The following is a 12,693-nucleotide window of genomic DNA, read 5'->3' on the forward strand; positions in this document are numbered from 1 at the left end:
TGATGAAGGAATGAGGGTGTGCAATAAAAGGATTGGGGCTGTAGAAATGTGACAACAAGGAAGAAAAAGCACCTTCTTCTGGTAGCCTCAGAGCCCCATCTCTCTATTGGTGACCAATTGGCAAAAAGATCAAGCACAGGAAAATCCAGCCTTCCTCCCCACCCCACCTCCACTCCCAGCCCTGCTTGTCCTTTCCCTGGATCCCCTCACGCCCAACCAGGGCCAGGCTGAACCCTGGGACATGGGAGAAATAGCAACCAAACCAACGGTGTGGGGCGGTAGGTGGGTCAGAATGGCCAGGCTTGGCTGGCTGACTGTGTGTATGATGACAGTGTGAAAATGTCCTTTTGGTTGTGTGTTCATGTTTTATTGACATGCTACTCATCTCTTGACCCTCATTGCTTAGGGTTTGGAGTTAATCTGTACGTACTCCCTGCCATTAAGTAGAATTTGGACACACAGCGACTCTATAGGACAGGGTAGAATACTGCTGTGGGTTTCTGACACTAACCTTTTATGGGAATAGAAAGCCTCATCTGTATCCTGTGAACTGGCCGGTGGATTTGTACTACTGCCTGTGTGGTTAGCAGCTCCGTGTGTAGCTCACTACGCCACCAGGGCGCCTGTTATTTCAAGAGTTGTAGAAAAATATAGAAATGTAGTCACTTAGAAAGCTACCCAGAGTCGGCATGGCAGAAGGAAAATTCTATTTTTCTTACCAACAACAAAATGATTGGAGTTATGGGAAACTCGTAAACTTGGCAATGACAAATTCAAGCCTCTCAGTCAGTTAAGTGCCTTTTTATTTTATCATTTGTTTTATTTGGGAGCTGCTGCAAATCGTCACTGAGAAGACATCAGTCTCCATTTTTAAAAAAAAAAACAAACAGAAAATACCATTGAACATTAGGGCAAAGGACAAGAATTTCAAGATTTTACCTTTTGACTTTATCAAATAATTGCCACTCCAATTTGGAGGCTAGAGTCCACCATTTGACCTGAGTTTTTGTTTTGTGCTTGGTCCCCTTTCCTTCTTAATGCCTGTTCATTTTCACTTCCCCGGATCCATTTTTGATGCCTATTCATTCATAAGCGTTTCTTAACATTTCAATAATCCAGGCAAAATACACAAGGTATTTTTTTTAGCTTTTTATATGACCCATTTTGAAAATTTACATCCAGAAAAGGCATATTATCAAAGGAGCTCCTTGGCATTTCCTAGGGGCCTGGTAGGGAGGCTGACTACTAATTCTTCCCCCTTGTGTTAGTTTACAGGTTGTAAAAGAGGGAGTCCTGGTGGTGTGGTGTAGTGGGTTACATGTTGGGGTGCTAACCACAAGGTCAGCAGTTCAAACTCACCATCTGCTCCATGGAAGAAAAATGAGGCTTTTTGCTCTCATAATCATTTGCAGTCTCAGAGACCCACAGAGGCAATTTTTCCTCTGTCCTTGCAGCACTGAAAATTGATGACAATGAAATGTATTTCTTTCAAATAAATAAATCTCACTTATTATATCACATAAAACCCAGCGATGGATTAGGCTATGTCTAGAAGGGAAAATACCTTTTATTTAACTTGTTTTATAGGTTTGAAAAACTATAGATTCAATATTTTTAAAGGGTTACACATATTCAAATTAGAAGTTTAAAGTAGCATGATACTCAACTTTGGTCAAAAAAAAGCAGCAGACTATCAAAATCTGTACGTTTATGCTTAGTATTCTGAAGGAGCTGTAACAAGTTGGGGGAGATCTAGACTACTTGCAACTTTAAATCTGTAGTGAATCCAGTCTTTCCCCAAATTGGGCAACAATAAAGCCTGTCTCCGTCCATATTGGGAAGAACATGATTATATCACATAAAACCAGCCGAGGCAGTGAATTATTTATGATGGCTCTTCTAGCCAATGTCTCTAGCTGCCACCAAAGGACCGTCCCCTGCATGGGTCTGGTTAAGAAGGTAGAGGAAGATCCTGATAGGATTCACCTGTGATTCAAAACCGTCTTCCTGAGAGCTCCATCCTTGCTATGTCCTCTGAGAAGCAGGAGGAGGGACTTCATCATCACCAAGAGTCAGGAGGGGAGTGTGCCCTCTGAGCCCTGTGCAATGAGCTTCCTGGATCCGGAAGACAGCTAGGCCATCAGAGGAGCAGCAGCAGAACCAGGCATCAAGAGTATGGAGCAGAGTGCAGGAGGCTGGCTTGTGGAGTGCGGTCCCTCTGCACTTAATTGGGGAAGCTGGGCTTGCTGGCCTATGAAATTGGGACTGAGTGTATTCAAGCTGATGTTTAGGGTACCACTGGAGTTGGGCACTTAATTCAGGGAGCTGGATTTACTAACCCATAGAGCTTGCGCTTCATGCCTTTGGGGTAAGGCATACAGTGGAATGGTAGCCCCTTTGGGCATATATTAGTACACCTGAAGGAATTTGCAACATGTCCTGATAAACACATATCCTGAACATGTCTTGTTGGCATTACAACTTGTTAATTTCCTTAATAATCACTTTAATTATGATTTTTTGTGAGTTCTGTGTAGCCATTTTGTCTGTGTAGCCATTGAAATGGCTATTAGAACCTAGAGATAGAATGGAGAACACTAGGACAACACAATTCTCCCACCTCAGCCACCCCAAGGGAGAAAGGCGAGGCTTTCTGCTCTGTCCCATGAAGATTTACAGCCCCGTAAACCCCAGGAGCAGCTCTACTTTGCCCTTTGAGGTTAGTATGAATTGGAATCAACTCGATGGCAGTGGGTTTGGGGGCAGGGGTGCATGGAAGATACTGTCTTCCTGACCTACCTTCAGTAGATACACTTGCAGTCCCTGCATTACAAATGAGATTCATTCTTAAATGTGTGTCTATAAGTGGAATTTTTCGGGGGGATCTAACAAGTATATACATTTTTTATTTAGCGTGACTTCCTTGCTAAACAGCTTCCGAAAAAGTGCCAGGCCTTTTCAGCTATCTAAAGGCCACATGTGCAACAAGTGCAGGTGAGTGCGATGAAGAATTTGTTGCAAGTCAAGGTCGGTTCAGCAGCCCTGGGAGCATAGTGGTTACCAGCTGGGCCGCTAACTACAAGGTCAGCTGTTTAAAATCAGCAGCTGCTCTTTGGGAGAAAAATAGGGCTTTCTACTTCCATAAAGAGTTAGTCTTAGAAATCCACAGGGGCAGTTCTGCCCTATCCTATTATCTTAGTGGTTCTCAACTTGTGGGTTGCGACCCCTTTGGGGATCGAAAGACCCTTTCATAGGGGTCGCCTGTTTCATCACAGCAAAATGAGTGATGAAGTATCAATGAAAATCATTTGATGGTTGGGGGGTCACCACCACATGAGAAACTGTATGAAAGGGTCACGGCATTAGGAAGCTGGCATCAAGTTGATAGCAGTGAGTTTGGCTTGGTTTTGGAGGGGTTGGTTCAATCATTTCAGAGTGGGGAAAGTTTATAAAGGACAAGTAGGCATTGTCTGTACTTTGCTCCCTTTTTACCCAATGTGTCGGGCTGCTATTTTTTCTCTAGTCTTTGATTTGTGCAATATTGTCAACACAACTTCTATTATGAATGCTTAGCCACAGCTATACACTGCAAATTTAAAATAGTATTTTAATTTAATATGTGTCCCTCAACTTCACCGTCACAACTCTAGCTAACGTTTATTGTCAGATGAACTAGTAAAGTGATACAGTGAAACAGATGCCAAAGCAGTTAAAATCCTCATGGTTAAATGGAGTAGGTTTTCTGTGGAGTATTTTTGACAGTGAAACCATGGACTACGGAATAGATGGCTACTCTGGCGGTAACCTCTGTGGAAGCCAAATATGAAAGCTTTGTCTGTTCAGCCTTTGGGCTTTTCTCACTTCTGCCCTCTAGAGGTGTAGGGGAACTTGAAATGGAAGACCTTTGAATAGGATGAGCCAGAGTCTTGGTCCTGGGACAAGTCCTCTGCCCCATCTCTCTTTGTCGTCCCTCCAAACCTGAACTTGCAGAGAGGGAGAGAAAGTGGGCAAGGTATTGGCAGTATAGGGGTTTCACAAAGGAAACTCTTGTGGTTCTTCCCATGGAGGCCAGTACATATATCCATTTCCAGGAAACCGAATTTCAGACAAGTGACTGAAATGAAACAGCATGTTAAGGCTAGATTCAGGGTATAGGTTAAGTTGGTACCAGGCATTTGACACTGCATATGAGGGGGTTTCCAAAAATTTGGGGGAGGACTGGAAGTGAGAGAATGGAATTTGCCACCAATGTTTTCAAGCCCCCTCATATCAAGTCATAATTCTAAGTTTAAATACATGCTGTAATAGTGATCATTACATATTTAACCAACAGCGAATTACTTCAACGGGCTAACAAACTTTTGAGACAGAAGAGCTAATCCTGTCCCTCACCAGCATTTAAAAATTACTCAAGAGCCTTAAATACTTTTTACAAAATAGTGAAATCACCATGCTCTGAATAATATCCTTTAAATGTTTTCAGTTTTACTTCAGAATCCCATGTGCAAAGCTAAAGAGCCCAAGATGGCTCAGGAATTGCATTTTTCCTGGCCCTGGCAAGACATAGCTCATTGCTTCCCATACTGTTTGCCTGCTTGATACATTGCCACGGCAACTCGATGAGGTCACACCATTATGATGTTCACAGAGGGCTATGTAGCTGATAAAAGCTGCAGCCAACATTTGAACCCAGGCAGTGGCCTCTGGCAGCCAAGCTGTTGACAACGGTGGTATACATCCACCTTACCACAGGTGCCTGTAGGAGTGACACCATCTAGAAACAGTGAGTGCCTTGTAAATGAGGTGTGGGCGGTGGGAGAGGGGACTCATGAAGCCCTTCTGTATGGACACACCAGGCTGAAAGGCTGACAGATAGAATTTAAGAGACTTTGTCTCCGCCACTAAGAGACAACCTCCTTTGGACAAACACATGCACACACACACAAACTGTATATGTTCCTAGAATGTGAAAATCCTTGCCACTTCAGTATGGGCACAGAGGGGGCTAGGAGGTGTGTCTTTGAATGTAATCCCTTTCAGCTACTGAAATTTTCCGTCCTCTGAGCCTGGCTGGCAAGAGCTCTGCTCCTATAGGCAACAGATTTGTCTATTTTGAGTGGGAGATGTTCTCAATGATTAAGACCTTTAGGCCAGGGTACAGTAAATCACTGATGAAATACACAATATTCCTCTGGTTCCTTGAGGCTTCCTAACACACACACACCCCACTAACATGACCCCAGTCCTACCTTTTACAGGGGGCTAGACCCGAGCATGTGCATGAGATAAGAACTTGGGACACACTGAATCCAGGAATAGGAATGGTAGTAGTGAAGCCAGAAGGGTAAGGGGAAGGTGGGGAGTGAAGGGTAGGAAGGGGCAACCTATGGCAATGAGCGACACATAACCACACTCCCCCTCCAGGAGGATGAGCAACAGACACTGTGGGGGAAGGGAGACATTGGTCGTTATAATATATGAAAATAATTTATAATTTATCAGGGAGTCAGGAGGTAGGGGCAACTGATTGTAAGGGTTCCATAGAAAGTAAATGTCTAGAAAATGATGGCAAAATATGTACAAATATGCCTGATACAATTGATGTATGGATTGTTATACGAGTTGCAAAAGCCCCCAATAAAATGATCTTTTAATTAAAAAAGAAAGAGAAAAAAAGACCTGTAAGCCATGAAAACTATTAGAGAGCTACTCATTTCCAGGATTCTTTTGATCTCAAACCACCAGTTGTGTGATGATTGGTCTGAGAGCAATTGTCCCCAGTGGGGTACAACTTGGTCACATCCCAAGTGGTTTGTGCCCCGATAACCCATGGTTATTTCCTTAGAGCCTCATGGGTGTCAGGACCCATTCTGGGTGTGGGGCCGGAGCAGCTACTATCAGCAAAGGGGCCTGTTCTTAGGGAGTTTTCTTTTCCTCAGAGTTCATTGGCTTGTGCCTAAGTGCCTAGATGTAAACTCTGTAGGGTATCACATGTACGAGGTCACACCACTATGATGTTCACAGAGACCTATGTAGCTGATAAAAGTTGCAGCCAACATTTGAACCCAGGCAGTGGCCTCGGCAGCCAAACTGTTGACAACGGTGGTATACATCCACCTTACCACAGGTGCCTGTAGGAGTGACACCATCTAGAAACAGTGAGTGCCTTGTAAATGAGGTGTGGGCGGTGGGAGAGGGGACTCATGAAACCCTTCTGTATGGACACACCAGGCTGAAAGGCTGGCAGATAGAATTTAAGAGACTTTGTCTCCGCCACTAAGAGACAACCTCCTTTGGACAAACACATGCACACACACACAAACTGTATATGTTCCTAGAATGTGAAAATCCTTGCCACTTCAGTATGGGCACAGAGGGGGCTAGGAGGTGTGTCTTTGAATGTAATCCCTTTCAGCTACTGAAATTTTCCGTCCTCTGAGCCTGGCTGGCAAGAGCTCTGCTCCTATAGGCAACAGATTTGTCTAATTTGAGTGGGAGAAGATTTTCTTCAATGACTAAGACTTGTAAGCAGGGTACAGTAAATCACTGATGAAATACACAATATTCCTCTGGTTCCTTGAGGCTTCCTCACCACCAGCAGCACCCACTGTCTTGACTCCAGTCCTGCCTTTCACAGGGGGCTAGACCCGAGCATGTGCACAGGAACAGATAAGAGCGAATAGCTATGCTCGCCATTCCTCTCTCCTGAACTCCAGCTCGTTCTTTTGCAGTAACTGGGGTGGGAGTGTTGCCGTGGTGGTCGGGCTATGGGGAGGCCACGTGAGGGAAGCATAGCATGTGACAGTCTGATTTGTGTGCGTGATGGGAAAACACAGAGCGCACCTGTTTCCTAGTGATGCTGAACCATCTGCACTGGGTGAGGTCTCGCTAGCCTGCATCCTAATCCTGTTGGTGATTGGAGATAACTTCAGTGGTCAGCAGGCACCTTGTCTCCATGGCAACCCCTCCAAATATGCCTACGGTGACTTGCATTCTACATTCTGTCTGGATCTGAGCCCTCCTGTGGCAAAATATTCTAAAGATGTTAAAACAGGAAAGAAAGCGGAGGGAGGGGGGGGGCGAGAAACTCAACTAATAAATCTATTCTAAAAGACTGAGTCATTTGTTTTGATTACCCGGGCGATTGCCAAATGTTAATTTGAAACCGAAATAGGCCATGAGCTCAGTCCTCTAACAATGCTGAGTGTTTGAGCTAATCCTGCCTGATAATGAGGGAGCCAGCTCCACTGCTGGTGCTCATGTTATATGATAAACACACATGTGGAGAAATAGGCAGCCCATCTTGGCAGTTTCCCTTCCCTTGAAGGGGGTGTCAATACAAGGGTGAATGTGTTACGTGAGCCCTTTCAAAGACAGGTTATCTTTTTCTTGGGGGATCTCCAACTTTTCTTCGGAAAAGGTAACTTTGCCTCTTGATTCTCATTTTCTCTTAACTTAGACACATTGGAACTAATTCTCAACAACAACTGCATCCAGCCCTCGCTGATTCCACCCCATTTTCCACTCATCTCGTGTGCGGTAAGTTTGACGAATTGCCCCAGATTCCTCAGCTGTTCTCCAGCCTTCCAGTGGGAGAGGACCTTGTAGGAAGAGCTGAAGTCGTCCATCAGCTTTCAGAGGATGCATTTTTCATGGACTCAACTGTTACTGTGGCTTACCCTACGTGTTAGCTTTCTGGGGAGTGCCTTGTGCAGAGAGTACCTCACAGGTTTTCAACTTGGGGGCATGCAAAGTGATGATGTCCAAACTCATAGGGCCACTTTAAACACAGATTGGTTTATGCCCCAGTGTGGACAGTAGGGTGCAGGAAAGCTGCATGGAGCACATGCTGGACAGAGAGGCAGGCAAGACCTGCTGACAACTGGGAGGAGATTGAGTTGTGTCCTTTTTTGGGAATCTTTATGTCATGGGGTTCAAGGAGCTGAAGGGAGGGACCCCCACAGCAAAATCTAGTCGCAGGAATGCCAAAGAATTGTGTTTCAGTGTCATGGGCCTGCAAATTTTTTCAAATGTGTACTGAGGTTTAGAGCAGTACCACTACACTGGTGTGCGCAGCCAGCTTAACCAAACCTTTCTGTGCACGTCCATGGGCTAGGCATCCTCTCTGTCCTCTTCCTTCACCTGTGGTGCCACAGATGATCTGGGGCCTCTGTGCGAGAGCTGGGACATTCACCTTTGAAAAGAATGAAACAAGGACAGGTTTGTTTAAGACTGTTAGGAATGGCTCCTACTTTTAATAATCCCTATGTGTTTACAAGGGAACTCTAGTTGCCAGCTCTCACCTGTTGCCTTCTTGTTGATTCTAACTCCTAGGAGCCCTGAGGGTGTTATGGGTTAGGCATAGAGGCTGTGAGCCTCAAAGTCAACAGTTCTAACCCATCAGCAACATGAAGGAGAACAATGCAGCTGTCTGCTCCCATAAAGGTCTACAGTCAGAAGAAACCAAAGGATACCGTTCTGTTCTGTCCTGTAGGGTTTCTATGAATTAAAATGGACTCGGTGGCAGGCAATTTGTTTGTGTGACCCTGTAGGATAGGTTTGAACAGCTCCCGGAGACTTTCCAAAGCTGGAATCTGTACAGAAGCAGCCTTTCCTATCTTTTTTTTTTCTCAAAGCAGCTGGTGGATTTCAACCACTGACATTTCAATCAGATTCTCAATGTTTAACCACGGCACCACCAGGCTCCTTGTCAGCATAATACCAGTCAAGATTTCCAGCTTTGTCCATCAAAAGGTGTCTTTTATTTTGCTTTTATTTTCACTCTGCACCACACCCCCGCCAATCACATTCAGACAGGTTATTTGCTGTTCAGTTTGCTTTGCCTCCTGGCAACCCCACATATACAACAAAGGAAAACACAGGCCAGGCTTCTGCCATCTTCCCAGTCGTTTGGGTGTTTGCATCCATTGTTGCAGCCACTGTGTATTTGGAGTGCCTTCCAAACTCTAGAGGACCTCGCATGCAGTCGATTGGACGAGTTTGCATTCAGTCTACCCACAGCACAGCCATCGAGTGGATTCTGACTCATAGCCACCCTAGAGGACAGAATCGAATTGCCCTGTAGAGTTTCCAAGCCTGTGACCTTTATGGGAGCAGACTGCCTCATCTTTCTCCCAAGGAACAACTGGGGAGTTCATGCTGCCGACTTTTTGGATTAGCAGCTGAGCGCCACCAGGATACCTGCTTTCAGTTTAGGTCGTGGTTCCCAAAGTAGGCAATACCGCCCCTGGGGGACACGAACAATCCAGGGAGGATACAAAAGCAGATGCCTACACTTTATCTTGGATTATGGGTATGGTACCAGAACTTCTCATTGCCATGGAGGGGTGTGGCAGGGTGCTGAGTCTTTTTTTTTTCTTCCTGAAAAGGGGGTGGTAGACCAAATCGATTTGGAAACCTGTGGCTTAAGTATTTCCATTTCCATTAGAGTTCCTGGTCGCTGAGTGCATTGTTGCCTTTGTAACATATACTTTTGTAGCCTTTGCCACTGATCCTAAAACATATATGAGTATATTCAAAGAGCTACATATTTTAAGCCTTAAAGAGTAAAAAGAACAGGATACATTTTTTAGGATTATTTTGTCTGAATGGTATCAGTTTCATCAATTATAGAGGTAGAAGCTCTTTCCAAGGTCTAGAGGGGGATGGGTGTTAAACTAGTCTGGCAGGAAAAGCTTTAGCTGCCAGAGATGAGCTCATCCTTTTTGGATCTAGACCCCGTCATAGTGATCATTCACAGCCTTTAACAAAAACTTCAGACTGTTTTAACGCTTGAAACTTACCTTGACATGAAAACTTTGGTCCGACCCTGATAAACAGAACCGAAGCAGAACTGTTGATGCTCAATTGGGAGGCTGTGACTGTGTAGTTGCCCTCCTCTGAGGAGCCCCAAGGCAGTTTGAAAGCACAGCCAGGTGTAGTCTCCAGGGGAAGAATGTCCCAACTTAGAGACCACTCTTACTTGCCCCTGCATGCTATGGAAATTGACCCACACTGTAAAACTATTGAACCAGCACGTACCTAACCTACCTACCAACCAACCCTCACTACCTTCAAGTCGATTCCCACTCATAGCAACCCTGGAGAGCAGATAGAGCTTCCCCATAGCATTGCCAAGGTTGTCAATCTTTGTCAAAGTGGACTGCCTCATCTGTCTTCACAGAGCAGCTGGCAGGTTTGAACTACCAAAACACCTCACCTTTTGGTTAGAAGTCCTGTGCTTAGTACACTGTGCCACCAGGGCTCCTTGAACCAACTCCTAGGCTCAACAACTTCATCACGATTGTCTACCTTTTCTAGCATTAAAATAAGGCTAAATAAGAGCCATATGCACCTGTTCTGACTTAACTGAATCTTTTTTGTTGTATCTTTTTTTCTTTTTTAACTGTTTATTGTGAATTGTGGAGGGGGTTTACTTATGAGATCATCATCATTGCATTCAACAACCAAAACAACAACTTTCCCTATGGCTTGTCCTATTTCTGCCCCTTCTTTTTCTCCATCTCTCTTTTTTTAGAATATTGTCTTTCCTCTTCCAACCATTTTTTAAAACCACTTCTTAAGAGGTGCAGGAATGGATCACATTTATCACTGAAGGGCCTCCTTTATCACCTAGAAACCTCCTTAATGTATCGGAATTTTCTATTTCACTCTGCCCTTTCAGAGATAGTCTTGTGATTTTTCCAGTCACAGATTAAAAGGAGATAAAAAGAAGGGTGAAACATCCTTCCATCCATGTAGCTGGAAATACAGGCAGTTTATTGTTTGCCCTTTGTAATTCCACAGCAACCTGCAACTTTAACAAACTTCATCTGAAGAAAGTTCATTAGAAACTGTGAGTACAAGGCTCTGTGCTTAAAATGGGATATTTAAGTGGAAATTTTCCAAACACAAAGTGGTTTTATGGTATCAATGATACCTCAATAACATCTTTCTTTTTCTTTTTTTACATCTTTCATTTGACCAACACGTAGTGACTTCCGGATTTTCTCTTAGAACAAATGAGTTCCTCAGGTGAGTAAATCGAAACAGAATCTGATGGAGTTATAGAAACTGCCTCAACAGTAAATAGGTAGTTGTACCTTGCGATCTATTACTTATTCTTTTAGCCCTACGAGGTATCAGGTTGGGAACAGGGTAGTAAGCAAGACAGAAGGAATGATGTGCTCATCTCCATCCCTTTTGCGCAGGAAGAAACTGAAATTGATTTTACTTTTTTTTTTAAAGTCACTTGCCCAGAATCGAGTAGACCAGTAAACAGGTAAACAGTCCAAAGTCCCCAGTTAATCAATTTGGATCTGATTTATTCCCCCTCCGGGTAAGCATTACCCCTCCATGATTAAACTGTTGAATTATTATATGCCAATAAAACTGTTAAAATAAAACAGGCAGTTTCTGGGGAGACAGCGGTGTACCTGAAACCCAAGTGTCCCCGAGATGAAATATTTATTTTACTTTCCTTTTAAAATATGATTGGAATAATCGAACAGTTTAGTAAAATAAAATTTCAGATTCCACCTGAGGATGTTTTAGGTTATTGAATGCTATTGTGTCTCGATTTAAGTTTAATACAGCATTGATTGTAGCTCAACGTCATCATTAGAGTGCTGGAACTTATTCCATCAGATAGCCTTTGAGTTACAGAATAAAAACTAACACATGTAATTCTTAACACCTACATGAACTGGGCTGAATATGAGTACTCTGTGTTTGTAACAGCAGATTCAATTTTGTTCATTAATTGGGCATGTATTTCACATCTCAGAAATATTTGTACCCCTGACATATGGTCATTTTCATTGATTTGGCAGTCTTTTAATATTCACAAGGCTCGGAATTCTTGAATACAATAGTCATAGCGATTTGATTGGGACCAATGTTGTTGATGTGACCTCTCTTCTCAGTGCGCAGATGGGCTACAAACAGGCCTAAAAAGTTTGGAAACTGTCACTCTAGAGCCAAGGTCTCCAACTGGCCTGCATCTGGCCCTCAGAGGTGTTCTTTATAAACTGTAAGTGAATTGCCAGCATTTCCAAACGGAGAGAGTGCACATTTTAAAGGTGCAGATTTTTCCGTTGCTTTTAAAATACGGGAAGATCTGGCAACATTGAGCCTGCATTCCTGTTTGACAACACTATACTGGAGCCAAATAGCTGCTGCATCTTTGGGTGCAGTTTGCCACGCTTTCCACTCCTCTTGCTCTCTCCTTGACACTTAAGGCCGCTCATTACAAAACCCGTTTGACTCTGGGAGGCACGTGAATCACCAACCCCAAGTCTAGAGGCAATGGAGGCCACACTCTCTCTCTGAAGAGCAGCTTGCTGATGTTCAGGTGCCTGGTTTTTGGTGACATTCCTTTAGTGGAGGGTGAGCATTTGAAGAGAGGGACTCTTTCTGGCGGAACCTGAGTAGGCAGAGCATAGGTGTCATGTCTTCACCTGAAGGGATCCTGTGGTCTACTTCAGTTGTGAGCAGCTCTAGGGTAGAGTCTGAGATGCTCTTTCTTACTAGCATCCAGTTGACACTGCTGCTGGTCCAGGGACCTCCCGCTCTGAGGTGGTCACGCAGCGGTGCTCCTAGAGACCTTTTTCTTTGGCTCGAGAAACAGGAGGCCTTAGCCAGGCGATTTTGTGTTGACTCTCCAGAGATAACCCTGGGTGCACATCTACTTGC

The 12,693-nt window shown here is 44.1% G+C and overlaps 1 protein-coding gene across 4 annotated transcripts in view; it reads left to right on the top strand.

The window, feature by feature from the left end:
* Positions 1-12,693, top strand: part of FHL1 (four and a half LIM domains 1) — a 65,725-nt gene that overhangs the window by 17,216 nt on the left and 35,816 nt on the right. For 2 of the 4 annotated variants that reach the window (XM_075539254.1, XM_075539252.1), the window contains one exon: positions 7,460-7,539. Coding sequence is in view for 2 of the 4 variants with exons in the window: in XM_075539249.1 (XP_075395364.1) it covers positions 11,022-11,034 (13 nt within the window). In the remaining 2 variants the exon portion in view is untranslated. Of the gene's footprint in view, positions 1-7,459; positions 7,540-10,806; positions 10,856-10,994; positions 11,035-12,693 lie in introns of those variants that run through there. The other 2 variants (XM_075539249.1, XM_075539250.1) reach the window with 2 other exon arrangements.

Source organism: Tenrec ecaudatus, chromosome X (assembly GCF_050624435.1).
Source record: "Tenrec ecaudatus isolate mTenEca1 chromosome X, mTenEca1.hap1, whole genome shotgun sequence".
Classification (NCBI taxonomy): domain Eukaryota; kingdom Metazoa; phylum Chordata; class Mammalia; order Afrosoricida; family Tenrecidae; genus Tenrec; species Tenrec ecaudatus.